Source organism: Pseudopipra pipra, chromosome 4 (assembly GCF_036250125.1).
Source record: "Pseudopipra pipra isolate bDixPip1 chromosome 4, bDixPip1.hap1, whole genome shotgun sequence".
NCBI classification, from domain to species: Eukaryota; Metazoa; Chordata; class Aves; order Passeriformes; family Pipridae; genus Pseudopipra; species Pseudopipra pipra.
Genome location: NC_087552.1, coordinates 7,031,992 through 7,049,267, shown reverse-complemented (window position 1 = coordinate 7,049,267; position 17,276 = coordinate 7,031,992). Strand labels below are relative to the sequence as shown.

The 17,276-nt window shown below is 39.4% G+C and overlaps 1 protein-coding gene across 3 annotated transcripts; it reads right to left on the bottom strand.

Moving 5' to 3' along the window:
- Positions 1-1,252: 1,252 nt before the first annotated feature.
- PLK4 (polo like kinase 4) lies at positions 1,253-15,207 on the bottom strand. 3 transcript variants are annotated; one of them, XM_064651502.1, is made up of 16 exons: positions 15,001-15,207; positions 14,450-14,545; positions 14,134-14,229; positions 13,921-14,035; positions 11,086-12,118; positions 9,314-9,414; positions 7,814-8,187; positions 7,274-7,378; positions 6,788-6,890; positions 6,180-6,329; positions 5,476-5,606; positions 4,991-5,082; positions 4,474-4,612; positions 2,772-2,909; positions 1,766-1,872; positions 1,253-1,416 (listed from the first exon to the last, which is right to left on the bottom strand). In XM_064651502.1, exons 1-16 carry the CDS (start codon positions 15,028-15,030, stop codon positions 1,317-1,319), a joined length of 2,910 nt encoding a protein of 969 aa, XP_064507572.1. In that variant the 5' UTR covers positions 15,031-15,207; the 3' UTR covers positions 1,253-1,316. The 3 variants fall into 3 exon arrangements, with proteins under 3 accessions (XP_064507572.1, XP_064507571.1, XP_064507573.1); XM_064651501.1 differs by lacking the exon at positions 15,001-15,207 and adding an exon at positions 14,665-14,835; XM_064651503.1 differs by lacking the exons at positions 13,921-14,035; positions 14,134-14,229; positions 14,450-14,545; positions 15,001-15,207 and adding an exon at positions 13,801-13,895.
- Positions 15,208-17,276: the final 2,069 nt, after the last annotated feature.

Below are 17,276 nucleotides of genomic sequence, written 5' to 3'. Positions count from 1 at the left end.
CTGAAGGAAATACAGAAATCTTTTCCCTCTCAGGACTTTCCTACTGCAGAATCACGAAAGCTTACGAGAAAGAACTTCACTTTTATAAGCTTATTCATAATAAGTACTACCTCTATATCTTCCTTGATGTTCCTAGTGCTAAATTCATTTGCAAGCTGTTTCCTTGATTTGGGCATGACAAAGTAATCCACGTTCTCTCTTTTAGACACTAGACGAATAAGGAGAACTGACTTGAATCAAGGCTAGTTTAGGTCTAAGCTGAGCTGTGCTTGCATGTAGCCACCACCAGCTCCTCTGAAACTCTTCATCCTCCCCCTACCAGCACCGTTTTGGATCCCACTTTCTCCTGCCTTAGAAGGAAGTCAAGAGTATTTAAGTACAGATATAAGCACCATCAGGAGTGTTGGCACACTTGAAGCAAAATGCTACTGTTAATGCTACTTCAGTTGTTTTAAGTGTGACTCAATGTGTAAGACAAGGTAAAGCTATCTAAAGTTAATAATTCCTACCAAGTAACAAACCAAATCAGTTACTATGGCATGTGTTTATTTTTCTATCACCTGTGCTCCTGGGTTTAGTGATCTGTAGGCCAGAGATAAAATATGGAATATACAAAGCACAGCACAATTTTTTAGTTCAACAAGTTAGAAGTAACTTTGTGCAACAGTTAAAGACTTGTCTCTTCCCAAGCTTCACTCAGCCCTAAATTCCCAACATATGATTTTCTCTAAAATACCAGCTCAGCTTCTGTCATAAGTTGAGCTTAATACTTTGAGAGCCTTTTCCTCTCACCATTCACTTGATCATGAAACAAATAAATAGATCCGGACAATTACCACTGCATTTATTTTTTTTGTATCAAATGCTTGTGCAGGGAAGTTTAAGCTGCTGCTACAAAAAATAAAAAACAAGTTACAAAACATATACATATTTACATATATTACTGTAACACATAAAAATATAAGTTATTTACAAATACTTCAACAGCACAGATACATTTTCCTTGACTGTTCACACTGAGTAAGCAGTGGGGCAAGAAAAAAAACAGATTCAGATTATTTCCAAAAACTTAATGCAGTCAAACTTAATTGCTCTAAGTTTTGCTTGAGCAAGCATATCCATCATTTTGATGAAAAAGCATATTTTGTATGATACTTTATACAGAATTTGCTATACATAAACAGAGCAACCCTTCCTACCTTTCTATCAGATAGTGGAAGAATTTCTGCATAAACTGAGTAAGATCAGTCACTTTACTTAAAAGTCAGTGAGTGAGTTTATTAAGGTCTCATGACGTGACACCCAGTTTGCTTTAATCAGTGAGGACCAGCCGGACTGGTAAACATCACAAGAATAGAAGACAGACAGTGCAGTTTCTCTTTGATGTATTCTGGCAATTTATCATTTTCTCCATACCTAGAGAAGCACAGCAGCATAGAAAAATACAGATGCTTAAATAATTTGTTTTATTTTAAAATAATATAATTATTTCAAAACACTAGTTTCTCACCTTTTCCATTTTAAATATTATAAATAAATAGTGGCTGTTCTCTGGAGATCAAGTAGATGCATTTCCAGCTTGTTCTCTTAATTTGTTATCCAGAGTTCAGCCAAAGCTATGGGTACTTCTCTTTATTTATTAAGATTACAGAAGCTAATCAACTGTGAAGTCAGTCATTGAAAAACTAAGTTTTAATATTTACAAACCAAAATCAGCCTTGCACTGACCATTACCTGGACTATTTTATAGCAGGAACAGACTCACCTGGTTGTCTGGCCATCTGGAGATGTGTAAGTGACAGAAGAAACACCTGCTTGGGCTACCAGCTGGGATCCATCATTAAACTGAACCCACACTGCTCCACTGGTCAGCTAATGAGAGAAGTTGCATTATGGTTTGAGGATATGAAATACAAAATTACATACCTAGAATTTTTCTAATAATTGAAGCTGAAAGTTTTTCAGAGTTGCTGAAGGTACTTAGGTATCATGGTCAGTCTTTTAAAGATAAAGATTGCATGGATACTACTTTGGAGTAAGTAGTCTCATGTAAACTTCCTAAGGTTTCAGATGCTCAGCTTTAAGTCATCCTTGTCTATGAGAGTTAAAGAATTACCTTTAACTTAACCACTCCTTAAGAAATTTTGAATAGAACCAATCATAAAATAGAGGTCCATTTGTGAGAGTTCACAGCTACACACACTTTAAAGTTTATGTATATAAAGCAAACTTTTTTTCTGTTAGGACAGGAAGTTTTATCTGAATTGCCGTATTTTTTAAACCTAAAGCTGCTCCCACAGAAAAGCAGAAGGAAAATGTCATTGTAAGGAAACAGCTTTTCCTGTTGTAGAGGCAGATTCATTTCTCTTGTACGGATCTGGTACATATGTGTTAAAAATTCTTTGTTATGACACCTTTACATCTATATTAGTGAACAGACAACTTTAACAGTTTCAATTTTTTACTAGAGTCAAATTTAAATGACAGAAGACACTGAAATAGGCAATAATAGCCACAGAAAAATTTTGGTAACTGAAATACTAACCAATTATTTTGGTTTCTTCTACTTATGTAATTCACCATGGTATTTATCTAAGACACTTATTTAAAAGCATCTTTCCACATACACATTTTAGATTTAAACTGTAGCAAAGCACAACTGAATGATTCCTCACAAATCAAGTTTAAAGTTAATGACTGACAAATACATATCTCAAATTTAATAGGAAAAAAGAACAGACTTCCCTCCTTTATCAGTATTAATTTCTCACCTGAGAAGCCCAACCAACATTTTTCACAAAGACAGATTTTACAAGTTGGGCTGAATTTGGACTGCATTCCATTTGATGAACAGAGGAGCACATAGTTTCAGCAGTGTTGATCATAAATGTAGGCTTTTCATACACCACCTAGAACCCAGGGATGCACAGAATAAAGCCTTAGTTAATACTGATTATGTACTGATTATGTACCAGCTTACTGGTCAATTACCACCTGTTCATATATACAGACAGATTTAGCTTGTATGCTTCATTTAACAGCATTACAGTATAAAATCCCCACAGGATTTTGTAGGAGATCTCCCTGTAGTCACAAAGGAATTGCTTTCCCTAAGTTTTCTACTTCAATTGTGTTTTTACTGTCAGAAAACCCTGTCCAGCTTCAGCAGAACATTTTCAGTACATTAAACTATAAAGCAGCCCTCATTCAGATGAGCACTCAGCTAATATTTTACAAAAGTACAGACATTGCTATTAATTGGAAACTAGAACATAAAACATTAATAGATGGGTTCTGTAGCACATACAGAATCTGTTATAGGTTTAGAGAGACAAAAGCAATGAATTAAGGATAACAGAGGATCAAACGTCAGAGATCTTTAGGACAACACCACAACTACTCCCTACAAGGAACATGTTCCACTACTCAGATACCTCCTCCCACAGTCACAGAGATGACAGAGATGAGGTGCTGTGCTTAGCAGTGTTTAAGATTCAGGTTCAGTGAAAAGACGCAAATCAGGGAATGCCTCAAATAGAAGAGTTTGGTCAGGAAAGAGATCAGGATCCAGATAATTACAGGAACCTGGAAGAAACAACAAGCTGTACACCTCAGGATATACAGATCTAGTTCAACTATCAAGGAAACTACAGATATAGTTCTTAAAGACTGAAATGTTTGCTGTATGGCAAATAGAGACTGAGTTTGAATGTTGAACCCTCAACTTAGAACTCCAACGATAGGTGTGAAAATCAATACCAGTGATGAAGCCCTAAGGAATTTTTGTTGTCAGGTTCACCTTAGTCAAGTGAAAGTTGTCAGATTCTGCACTAACGACATGAGCTACACAATCAAAGAACAGAGATGCAGACTGATGTAGATTCAACAAAGTTCAGATGATACAAACTCTGTGTGCCGAGACCCCTATACATATATATATACATATATACACATATATTTATTCCCCAGTCAGTTAAGGAAGTTTTATCAGGGCTGTGATGCAGGAACCAAAGCTTGGTGGGTCTTTTAAACAAACTAGATGAAATTGCTCACAAAGCCTTATTGGCTACCCATGTGTTTTCACTTACCCTTTTTTTATATACACACTAACACTTGATTATTTCAGAACAACAGCCTCAAGTGCCCATAACCTTTGTGACTACCATTCAATATACACTGCTGAGGAGCTCTCAAATCAGAAACTGTGCTGTATAACACGAGTAAGTAATTTTCAAACTCTGTTCCTAGGAGGAATTTGTGGTAAACTTTTGGAGTATTCTGATTTTTCCAGTGATCTTAAATCCAGGTATCAAAAGTTAACTGAAATCAAAGTCAACATTTCTAGTCAATATGCTCACAAATGGCTAATAAAAGCCTAGATCCGTACAAATGTAATTCTGTTAGTTCAAATGAAAGAGCGATATTTGAATTCCTACAGGAGAGTAGTTTCCATGGTATGTTTTGTGTACTTACAGGAGTACAGTTTGGAGTCTGAACTGGAGTAGAACTGGCAGCCTTATTTCTATCCAGTGCCACAGCTTCTCTTGAACAGTTTATATTGTCCAACAGGGGAGGTGTTACAGCCTGTGGTGATTCGCTATTGCCAGGTTTTCTGGAAAAATAATAAGAAAAACTGGGAAAAGGTCTGTCCAAAAGGGACTCAAGAAACATTTGAGGAGATGTAGCTTTTCCTTCAATTCCTTCAATTTACTACAGACTGTCCAAAGCACAGCAGTGGTCTTCTGTAGAATTGTTTTTACACGTGCTAATTGCTGGCCTGGTTTAGTCTGAATCCACAAGTGCATAGTATCTTGATATCAAAGGAGGCTCTGCAGGTCGAAAATAAGGTGTCCATACATGCTATTAAGTTAATATTTGCTAATGACTGTAAGCTCTGTTAAGCAACCTTGGCTTCTACAAATGTTTGCTGCATTAGGCTGCTGAATGGGAATATTCAAATACTTAAGTATTTTCAAGTGAAAGATACTACCTTCCAACAATTATTGGAAAAAATGGAACACTTCCACTCCTTTTTTCTTCTTCCATAACAGCAGATTCCAAAGCAAGGCATATACGATGTCCCTGAAATTAGAAGGAGTTTAATGAAGTCTTAAACTGAGAAATGTCTAAGTATTTTGTACATGTTTAGTGTGGCAGGTGAGCCCACACAAGGAAATTTCAATGGTACTGAATTTTTCAAGTTGTATAAAGCAGCTTCATCAGTTCTGTTTAATCCTTTCACCAGACAGGCTAACCTGCTTTACACACTATCAAGAATTTCCTCTTGGCCTTTGTTGCGAGGCATTGTTATTGTTACCTTTACATTGCCATTTGCTCTTCCAAAAACACCATCCTTCCTTCTTAATAGTGTAATGAAAAATATGAAAAGCAACATTGGAAGCACATTTGTGAAAGGGAAACTGTGTTTTTAGGAAACTGCTTTGCACTAGAAAAGGTCTATGTAAAACACTTTACTTCATTTGCATGATCCATATAAACTTGTATTTCCTTCTTCAACCCTGCTTCATTTTCTCCTTTCAAAGTGAACGATTTCCCCGATTTTTCAATCACACGAGTTATACCAGCTGTCTTGTGTATCTTTGCTCCTGTAAAAAAAATGTAACAATTTTTAGTGTGAATTGTACAGATTTCTGTCATTACATTCTACTCTACTAAAGTGTATCTCCCTGACTGAATTACTGCAAAAGTAAAACCACTCCTACATGAGTTCTGTGTCTGGCAGAAATAAAGTGTGATGTTAATGGAATGCCCTCTATGGCCAAAGATCAGTACTTAGATGGGAAAAGGCAACCAATTGCTTTCTCCTCGAGAGAGGTAAAACTATTACCTCAGTTAACAGTGGAAAGCTTGAAGACTAGGGACATGCCTTTCACTAAGCAGGTTAACTATCAAATGTAGACGCAAAGAAGAGCATGTGAATAAAAACAAGTGGTAATAAATAACACTTTGGCAACATGTACTTCCTGAAGTAAGAAAATAATGAATAATCAACTAATCTACAAGTGCTAGAATAAAGGTAGAGTGGACAAAAAAACCTATTTATAGCACAGTACTTTCTTCAAACTAAAGTGATTGTTGTTTTAGTGTTTGGCAATATTTTAATGCAGCTCTAATATAATGATCTAACTATTTGCATAATTGCATAAATTAATACATACCATCATAAAAACAAATTTCAACATCTGCAGTGGGTGAATTTTCCATCAACATACACTTGGCATATCTTGTATAGAACGTCACTTTGGGGGTTTTTGTTCTTACCAACTGCACAAACTTGGCTGCATACTGGTATTTTTTCCAGTACTTTTCTAAAAAAGAAAATTTAAAAATTTTTTTTAAGAGTTAGCAGATTAAACACTGTGCACCAGCTTGAAGATAAGTAATTTAAAATATGTACTTGATAGCTGAAGTTTCTAAGTAATATTTAAGTTCTTGACAGAAGTATGTTCAAAGAAACTGAGTTACTTCTAACCAACAGTTCCCAGTATGAATGAGGAAAAGATTATGAAAGCTTTAATTTCAGTGCACTACATTGTAAAGGGGTGACTCCTTAGAACTTCCATATAAAAGACATTAAAACCTCTGGATTTACACTTTCTTGTGAAGTTTCAAAACAGTTTCCAGTTAAACTGCAGTTTGAATATTATTCTAAAAGGAGCTTTACTTCACAATTATCTGAAAAGTAGTGGCTAAAAGCTATAAAGTCTCAAGGTTCACTTAAAATATCACATTAATCATCATAATTTTAAAATAAATTTCAGTTTACCTGGCAAGTTGTCAAAATTATACATGCAGGTGCCTTCCGAAGAAGCAGGAGGTCTGTCATCAAGAAGGAAACCTCTTCCTTCATTTGGATGATAAACTGCAATCTACAAAAAGGGAACAAAAATTGTGTTTAGTTGCCACTTACTACAGCACTCTGTACTTTTAACAGATATAGAAATAAGTCACAGTTTAATTAATTACCATGATTTACCATGAACACTCTATTTCTCTAGGTAATTACTTAACAGCAGCACTTTTTCAACAATACTTCACTTATTCCAAAAGTAAACCCCAGTTTTGCTCTGAAATAATTGCTTGCTCCCTATATTTGTGTGGCTGTTTACAAATATAGTTTACAAAAAAGTTTCCAGCTGTGCATATATAAACATTGGATTTGAAAACAAATAATCACTTAAATAAAAAACAAACCCTCTGAATGAACTCTAAGCCCTTTATACATCTGTGAAGAAATCCAAAACATACTCACCACATTTCCATCACAAGATATTCTGAGAACTTCTTTCACAAGTTCCTGTGAATGGTGTTCTTTCAGAAACTCCATACACACTTCCCCAGTGTCTAGAATGCTCACCTAAAACATTAAATATACAAGTTAAACAAAAAGACCGTTACTTTCTGGAAAGGCAAGATACCACTTTTTTCCACAAATGCTTTAAAAAGTGCTTTTATTTTTCCTTGAATGCATTGCAAACTTATAAATGCTTCTTACAGTAACTTTTGTTAATAGTGCTATTAAAACAGAGCACTTCACCATGACTGAAGAGTATCAGCCTGGTCACTGAGGGTGTGGCTTCTTAAGTGACAAATCAAACACAGACAGGTCAGCTCTATTAACTTGTAAGTATTCTATATGCCAAAACTAAGATGCATCTTGCTAATATAACTTTGAATTAAATTATTATAAATTAAGTTTCCTAAAACCAAATTATTCTAGTTTACCAAGTGATTTTTAAGAGACAGTCGCACTATATTTAATATTTAAATTGTTCCCATTTTAAGAACATACCACTGCATTTTTTGTTTTTTGCCTGATTGGTTTCAGCCTGCGAGCGTCGAGAGGTGACACAATACTTCGCAGTGCAGGTTTCTGGGGTGCTGGTGGTTCTTGGCCCCACATTTGGGTTTGTTCTGAAGTTGACCAAAGGCCACATGTGGGAGATGGCTGAAATTCCTCAGATTTGCAGAGAACTCCAGGGATGCATTTCTTTGGGTTTCTCTGGTTTAAAGAATGTGGACAATCGACAGATGCATCATGATTCCTTGTATCTTTTAAGGTGTTCCATGCATTTCTTGGGGCATCTTGCTGCACATCCAGATGATACCGAAACCCTCCATGTGCATTACTGTTGCCAGTTAGGTCTGCCGATGGTCTCAGAGGAACTGAAAGCATCACAAAGGTACATTGTAGATTCAAAGGATTAGAAGGAAAAAATTCTGTTATGGTTTTAAAAGCTTTTCAAAAGATCATCTTAGAAGGCTTTATTTAAGTGAAGAATGGGATTCCTCAGTCCAAATCATCAGGCTATGACTTGAGTACCATCAACACCACTGCTAATAAAATTCCAGTGCTACTTAAAAAAAGCTGTTGCTAGATTTCATTTAGTCTTTATATATCAATTTTTAAAATCCATTTATAAACAAACTACTAAGATTTCAAATAGATTCATAAACAAGAATTACTTTAATCTGTTGAAAGACAACTCACTTACCATTCAGATAAGCACTAGTAACAAGTGTCATTCATGTTGCAGGTTATCTAACTAATGTTTTATCATCAGAGGTTTTAGTAGCCAAGATGTTAAATGCATATGCCAAATCTGTTGGTTTATATCCAGACTAAAACCTATTTTTATCTTTAAGCTTCCTATAAGTGCTTTCCTAGTTTTGATATTTAAGCCCTTGATCAACTGTCACCTCACCCACATAACTACTGCACTCCTCCTGCCATGTGGCAGGGACAAAAGTGAAGCAGGATTATTCAGACCATATGTCATCTGATTCGAATTCCCTGCAGACAGGAAAGGAACGAGTCCAGTAATATCAAAGCAAAAAGGTCAGAATAGATTTGTGGTTTATTTTAATGATTAAATTACATTATTTGCAAATGATGTAACGATGCGTGACAAACAACACCTCCTTCCCTTCTGTCTCTTTTGTCCTTTCCTCCACCTCTCCTTCTGCAGTCTCTTATCTTTCTCAGTCATTGAGGTCTCATCTTTCCTTAAGGTGTATTTGCACGTGTAAATTAGCAGGGCTTTCAAGTCACCTGCTAATTTTTTGTCATGTATTTACACTTACACGTTTTGAGTGACAACTGAATAATTACGGCAGGTTCTAGAATTCTGTTTTCCAATTTTGTTTTTGCTAAAATACTAATAGAAAATAACAAGTTCATTTTAGGAAACTAAGTATTCAAATTCAATGTACAAAGAAATAAAATACAGAAAACCCCACAAGTCACTACTACAACTTGAGTGCAAAAATACATAACTGATAAGGAACACACCGTTTGTTTGCATGCTTCCAAGCCACTGCTGCATTGTCTCAGCCTGGGACTTCTGCTCTAATAAACCAACCTGGGGCTTCATTGGGCAGAGATAATTCGAGCTGCAAAATAAAAGTTACACATGTAATCAAGATTACATCAAAAACACTTGCACAACAAAAGCTATAATGTCACAGCTGCAGAAAGCACAACACTCTTAGAACATTTAAGAAATGTAGGTGGCATTTTGTAGCTCTAGGCAGCATAGAATATGCTTCTTTTTCAGGGGAATGTTCGTTGGGTAAAGCATAAAAAAATAAAACACTGTTTCCAAATGGAGTGAAAAGTTATTACTAATTTTTAGCACAAATTTGAGCCTGTTAGCACTCGCTCTTGGAGCTGACATACATGAACAAAAAGAGCTACTGATAATGCTGCCAGCAGTGGCTCCTCTTACATCTAGCTCTTAATTCATAGAATAGAAAATAGCCTTGGAGAAGACAGTGATGACATGACACCCATGACCCCAGTGGATCTCATTCAGCATAACACATAAGCAGTTGAAAGATGTAGCCAATCCCACCACCTAAAACAATTTGTATTTATATAAAATACAGTCAATCCCAAAAATTATAAAGATTTTTTTTACCAGTTTTTTAAACAACATATATACTAGACCTGTGTAGTCACAGGTGAACTCAAGCTGTTGAAGGCTAAAGAACACATATAAAACCACTTACTGCAGAGTGGTTTTTACAACTGTTGTAAATCTGTTGTAAATTCACACTAAGCTCCTAAGGTTTTTTATCTCTGTAGCCTATTCCTTGTCTGTACTTTCTTTTAGTGATGACCCCTACTCTACCATTGGCAAGGACTCAGTTATCACCAAAAACATCCCAAAACCACAGTATATAAATATCTAATTTAAGTCTTAGGACCTCACATTTAAGATTGCTGTGCAGGCTAACTATGTAAGAGGCTTTCCTATAATCAATTATGTAAAAAAAGTAGTAACCATTCAGTTAATCCCCATACTCACATTAATACTCTCTCATGTTTACATTAAGCATGAGTTTATGAAGTGATAGGGAAGAAAAGTAAGCATTGACATTTGCACAGATTTTTTGATCCAGACATTTCTCAAACTAGAAAGAATGCACATGGCCCACTGAACTTGTTGAACAGAGCCTTATGTCAAACATTTGAGAGTTGTCAAGAAAACCTTCTTATTCCATTTACTTTTTCTAAGGGAAAAGTGCTAGTTTGTCTTTTCCCTGAACTGATTTGCAAAGAGAAAAACATATGAAACGATGTCACTTCCTAATGTGGAGAGAAATGCAAGAACTAAGATATGAAAGTCCTTATATTAAAGTAGAAAATGGTTCTTTGATATTCTGCTAATGGAAAATGTATAGAAAGAAGCCAGGATTTTTACCCAGCAGCTACAACTAAGTACAGAACTAAATTTCAGATAATTATCTTAGAGTGAGTGACACTTTACTTACTGGTACACCACTTCTTTAATCTATTGCCTAATCTTCACTTAATTTTTTCTTTTATCTTCTGCAAGCATAACAGAAAAAAACCCACAAGAGATCAGCAAGTAAAAATATTGGTAATTACATTTTAAATGCCTTCTACCCTGTCTGTCTCTTCTACAAAGAACAATTGAGCAAGGCTGTCTACTAGGATTGCTGTGGGGAAAGAAATACTTAACCTGCTACACATGGAAAGAAGTCAATAATACAGTATTACCAGCTCTAAATGTTATCATAATAAAAACTGATTCTTACTGTGGTTGATCTTTTACAGGTGGAGATATTTGCCCTTCAAAAGAACCAGAACTACTAGAAGTCTTCTCCTTAAACATTTCTCCTATATCAGTGTAGCTATTGACAGGTGAAAAGTATTCCATATTTTCCCTTGTTCCTACTTTAGGCTTGGAAAGCACTTCCATAGAGTGACATCGATCAACGATATTCGATATGCCTTGAGTCTGACTGTGGGATGTGCCAGACCTATCTGAGGAGTGGGCTCGTCGGAGGTAGCGCGAATGGGGTCTCTCTTCTCCAGGCTGAATGGTTCTTCCCCTGCTGGTTACACCAATTTCCTTTCCCTGAATTCCCCACTGATGAAAAGAGCCACTTCCATCTCCTGATGATTTATTACCAGAATTCTTGTTTTTAGGAAAAAAAGTGATTTTATTTGGGAGTGGCTGTCCAACTAACAGCTTCTTCTTTTCCTTCAAATAACCACTGGTACTGATGCTGGAAGAGCCTGTGAAGGTTGTAGAGATGGTAGCATTTCCACTGTCCATGGAATCTTCTGAAGTTCCCAAATCTTTACTCTGTGCAGAGCTCGACCTGGACATAAAAGGATGATCCAACACTGAGGAAAGGCTCAAACGATCTGCTGGATTTTTGCGGAGTAACCTGTGTATAAGGTCTTGTGCCTCTCTTGACAAAAAGGCTGGCATTTCATAATCTGCCAACACTACTTTATTCAGTGTGTTCTTGACCGTGTCCGTGTCAAAAGGTGGCTTTCCAATAAGAAGAGTGTAAAACATACAACCCAAAGACCACACGTCAGATTCAAGTCCATGAGGACTCCTCGTGGCTATCTCTGGAGAAATGTAATTTGGAGTTCCACACATGGTGTAATGCTTTTCATGAGGCATTTTCAGCTGAGTTGCGAGTCCAAAATCAGCAATCTTGACATTCATGTTATTGGTGAGTAAGATATTAGAAAGGGTGAGGTCTCGGTGCAGTATTCCATGAGAATGAAGATACAGCATACCTGTGATAATCTGATGCAAGAAGTGTCGGGCTGTCAAAACACAAAACCAGATGTTTTAATCTTATAACTGAAATTGCAGCTCTGAAAATAACTTTAAGTCTGCTATTGCTCTTTTTCTAATAAAAAGAACATTACAACAATGTTTAGTGTCATGCTACTGAGACTGTAATTAACTTTCTGCTTTCTACTTTAAGCCAAGTTGGCATGACTATGTTCTACATTAATGAAAAACTTGTATAATGCAGTAACCAGATTTGTGCCTTTCCTAATAGAGTAAAGGAAACAGGACTGGAAATATTTTCAGTTGGCCTAAACTTTCTTACATTAGGTTCTTAACAATTAAAAAAAAGTTTCTCATTACTTTCAGAAACAGCAAATACACAAAATCAATCAGCTTCACTATGTGCAGATTATAAAATATAAGAGACAATTTGGATTATATTTGTTTTATCATTAGCAAACTGGCAAGGCTCAAAAGCATGTAAGTTCATGATATTGGGACAGCCTTTGTGTTCTACTACACTAGAAATTCAGTGAATATTCAAGAGTTATAGTTTACAGCAGGAATAACAAAACCATATCCAGCCTGAAACAGCATAGTTTATTGTGATGTTGCAATTACAGCAATTTTAAGAATCATTCTTTCTAGAGCAAACAATTTACAGCCTTTTTTTTTTCTTAACAGAGGGCAAAGAATGGTGAACAGATATGAGTTAAAGAGATGATGCCTGCAGAGCAGTACCCCTTTAATCTAGTCTTGTGATACGGGTTCCAAAAAATCCGTATCTATATTAGTTTCACAGAATTAGATTAGAAACTGATAGAGAAGCAGGTAAACTGGAAGAACTGTGCAAGAGATGAGCAGTGAGGTAAGGCTGGAAGCTATAGAGGCAATAACCACTGAATCCAGACAGGCTAACACCAGAACAGCTGCTTTGGCTGTTCTCAGCTGTGCCCTCAAACATTATCCACTGCAGTTTGCTTTGCTGTATTTTTTTTTAAATTGTACTGTTCAGGTTAGGATTTCAGTGGTCTGTGTTCTAACTGAAATCCTCCCTCTCTCAACTGTAAAAAAATGAAATTGGTAAATTCTTAAGCAAATGAATCTTTTTTGCAAGACTTCTTTCTCAAAACACTATTCAGAAGAGTAACAACCAATTTAAAAACATTTTAGCATTACTTTGACAATATCTCTCACTGAAAGATAGGATTTTCAGTGCTTTCTGCAAGAAACTGCAATAAAACCACAGTAGATTTTTTCCTCAGCTGCATTCACTCAGAATTTCCAGATGGAGCGTCAGATTGGATACTTCCTTGCTAACTCAGTCCTTAAGCAACACAAGTAACTGCATTACCTTCATTTCTACACACAGCTTGGAACACAGTCAATATTTCCAAGAACACTACCTAAGGCAAACAATAATCCTGAAAGCTCTGTAACTGGTGACATATAATACAGAAGAGGTACAACACAAAGAAAGCAAATGTGTGGATGTGAAGGTTCCAGTTTTCCTCTGTGGAGCTTCCTAGTCTTGACTTACACTTCAACATAATTCTATGTACAAAGGCAAGCTCTACCTTTTATATTTCTCTGCCTTCTAAATTCACTGTCTATTTTTTTTATAACCCGAACAGCACAAACAGAAACGAAGTATTCCAAAATACAACTGAATATATGTACCATAATAATTAATCTCTAGATTATCACTTACCACAAGACTTTAAGCTACAGAAATTGTGATGATAGTTTTAAATACTCTTCTTAAATATTTTTGGGTGAGCCAAAATGAAAACAGTTAGTGCAAAGAGCACCACAAAACAAAAAATCCCACCTTCATCTTCTGAAAAGGGTTTCTTTCTATTCTTTATGTATCTGCTCATTTCACCATTGTGGCACATCTCAAGTATCAAGTATACGTAGTTGCTATCTTCAAAATAGTTATAAAGCTGGAACATAAACCGAGGAAAAATAAATCAAAATACATTTTGTAGACTATACAACAAGTCACACATACAGGTCTCTGTACAAACCCCACAATTCTTACCTCGAGTATAGACGGATGCTTTAGCTGACAATGTATTTTCACCTCATTCTGAACCCTCTGTACCATTCCAACTTTGTGCATAGCTTTTTTATCTATCTGTAAATGGACCACAGAATATTTTTCAAGCACTGCAACACTGACTACATACTAAATGTACTTGGTTGTACTACATCTTCCAGGATTGAAACCCAATCTAAATACCCGTTATATAAAAAAAACCAACCCAAACATCAATGCCCAACTGCATAACCCCAGCCTGTTGCAACTTGCGTTCAGTCTCCTGGGAGACAGACGCTTCCTTGGCTGGCTGCCTTACCATTTTGATGGCCACTTCCAGACCGGTTTTCAGGGATACTGCTCTGTAGACCCCTGCGAAGGACCCCTTCCCCAGGAGGTTCCCCACCTTGAAATCCTGCAACGCGAACAAACATCGCCGTCAGTCAGGCTGCGGAGCGCCTCTTCCCACGCGGACCCTCCCACCGCACCTGCCCCCCGAGGTCGGACAAACCCTGTGGCGCCCCCGGGGGGTACCTGGACGGAGCTCTCTGGGGCACGGCGGCGGTGCCCGGCGGGGCCGCGCAGCCACCCGCGCCGCATCCTCCTGCCGACTCCGCGCTCACGGCTCGACTGCCGCCGGCGCTGCCCGGGGCCGCCTTCCCGCCGCGCCTCCCGCCGCTCCCGGGGCATGGGACACACCCGCCGCCGGCTGCCATGGCAGCGGCTGCCCCCAGAAACACGTGGGGACTGGGCGAAGGCGCGGGAGGAGCCGCGCTCCCGCAAACACCCGCCGGGGGAGGGTGGAGCCCCCGCCCGGCCCCTCCGCGCCCCGCGGCCCCAGCACACGGCGAGAGGGGCCGCGCTCCGCACCTCTATCCTCTCGCCTATGCAGGTCGCCATGGCGCCGGCCGCTCTCCCCCGGGTCCTGCTACCGGTTGTGCCGAGGGCCTGTTGTGCCGCGGTTGCTCATCAGGGTGCCCCGGGCCGCCCGCCCCGGCGCAGCCCCGCTCGCTCCCGGGCTCCGCGGCGGCCCCTCTGCGCCCCCGCCGCCGACATTTTGAAAAGTCGCGCCGTTACCCCCCCCGGCCCCGCCCCGTCCCGGGAGGAGGCTGCGTCTGACGCAATCGCGTCACGCAGCGGTGCTCGCGGGCGGGGCGGGGAAGTGCTGCCGGACGTGCGCGAGGCGGCGCGTGACCGTTTCCCTCTCTCCTAGAGCTGGCGTTACGGCGCGTGGGCGCTGTGAGGGGAGCGCGAGAGCGTGCCATGGCCTCAGCCCAGCTACGTGTGTCACCTCAGTCTTTTGTGCCACCTCAGTCCTGTTGAGGTGGGTTGACCCTGGCTGGACGCCAGGTGCCCACCAAAGCTGCTCTGTCACTCCGCTTCTCAGCTGGGCAGGGATAAGAAAATATAAAGAAGGACTCCTGGGTCGAGATAAGGACAGAGAGAGATCAGTTACTGTCATAGGCAAAACAAACTCGACTTGAGGGGAAAAAATAATTTATTATCAATCGAATCAGAGTAACATAATGAGAAATAAAACCAACCTTTAAACGTCTTCCCTCCACCCCTCCTTCCTGGGCTCTACCTCCTCCCCCTGAGTGGTGCAGGGAGACGGGGAATGGGGTTCCAATCAGTTCACCACAGGTTGTTTCTGCCACTGCTAAGGGAGAAGAGTCCTTCCCCTGCTCCACCGTGGTCCTTCCCATTGTTACCATAAATGGGCCGTAAGAAACCCCTAAAACTCAATTTGTGAGTATTACTGGGCAGACATTCTTTTATTATCGGTTCTGGACACACAGAAGGATTGTTCCTCTACTCATGTGTGTGTCCTGTTCTCAGCTCCTCCATGGCCTGCAGGTAGATTTCTGCACTCCCGTTGTGAAAACCCACCCTTAAGGGGAAGGACCTTCATGGGCTGCAGGGGCACAGCTGCTTCATCGTGGTCTGTATTGCAGGCTGCAGGGGAACCTGCTCTGGCACCTGGAGCACCTCCTCCCCCTCCTTCTCCATTGACCTTGGTGTCTGCAGAGCTATTCTTCACACATATTCTCACTCCACTCTTCTCTGGCTGCAATTACATCTGCACAATAACTCCCCCCTCCTTCTTAAATATGTTATCACAGAGGAGTTACCACTGTTTCTGATTGGCCCAGTCTTGGTCAGTGGCTCATCCATCCTGGAGTCAGGTGGCAGTGGCTCTGTTGTTGGACATGCGGGGAAGCTTCTGGCAGATTCTCACAGACACCATCCCTGTTAGCTCCCACACTACCAAAACCTGCTCATACAAACCCACCTGTATGTCAACTCAGCCCTGTGCATCACCTTGGCCTGGTGGCAGAAAAATGATCACTTCTGACAGTCCTGCATGCTTCCAGGTATCTCTCTTCAGGTTTAAGGGTTAGGGTTAGGATTAGGATTAGGGTTAGGGGATAGGGTTTGGATTAGGGCTAGAGTTAGGATTTAGGGTTAGGGTTAGGATAAAGATGCTTTTATGCCTGGAAAAAGGCATCTTTCCCAGAGACAGTTTCAGATGTTTTTTCCTCCTGCCTTCTAGAGTTACTGACTCCCAGGCACAAGAGAAGATAAGTTCTTGCACACATGTCTGAAGGCCCCACAGTTGGGGGGCCAGCGATGATAAAAGCCCTGAGAAGAACAGAGGGTGTGTCTCTTTCTTAGGCCCAGTGCAGATTTGTGCTGAGACATTAAGTGTTCCCAACTTTGGAAATAAATTCTCCTAAATCCTTTCACTGCCTGGTACAGGCAGGAGTGCAAAATGGGAGCAAGACGGATGGTGGGGCAGCAGCAGCTCTCGGATGGACTGATATTCTTGTGCAATTACACCCATAGGTAGGAAGACGTGAGACGAGGCTGTGCGAGGGGAAAAGCACCCTATATTTCCTTTTCATTACATTGTAGAACTGCCTGATAAGTCAGCTGTTTCCATATGTGACTTTAAAACCATTGAGTGACATTTTTCTGTTGTGTTCTATCTAAAATATATGGTAAAACAAAATCCTGTAGCTACGAACAGAGAATCTCACGTGTCCCTTGGCACCTTCATTTAGCTTTTGTTTATTGTTACAGTGGCAATCAGACCTGGTCAACAGCACTTCCATGGCTAATGTGAAACGAAGCAACTTAACAAG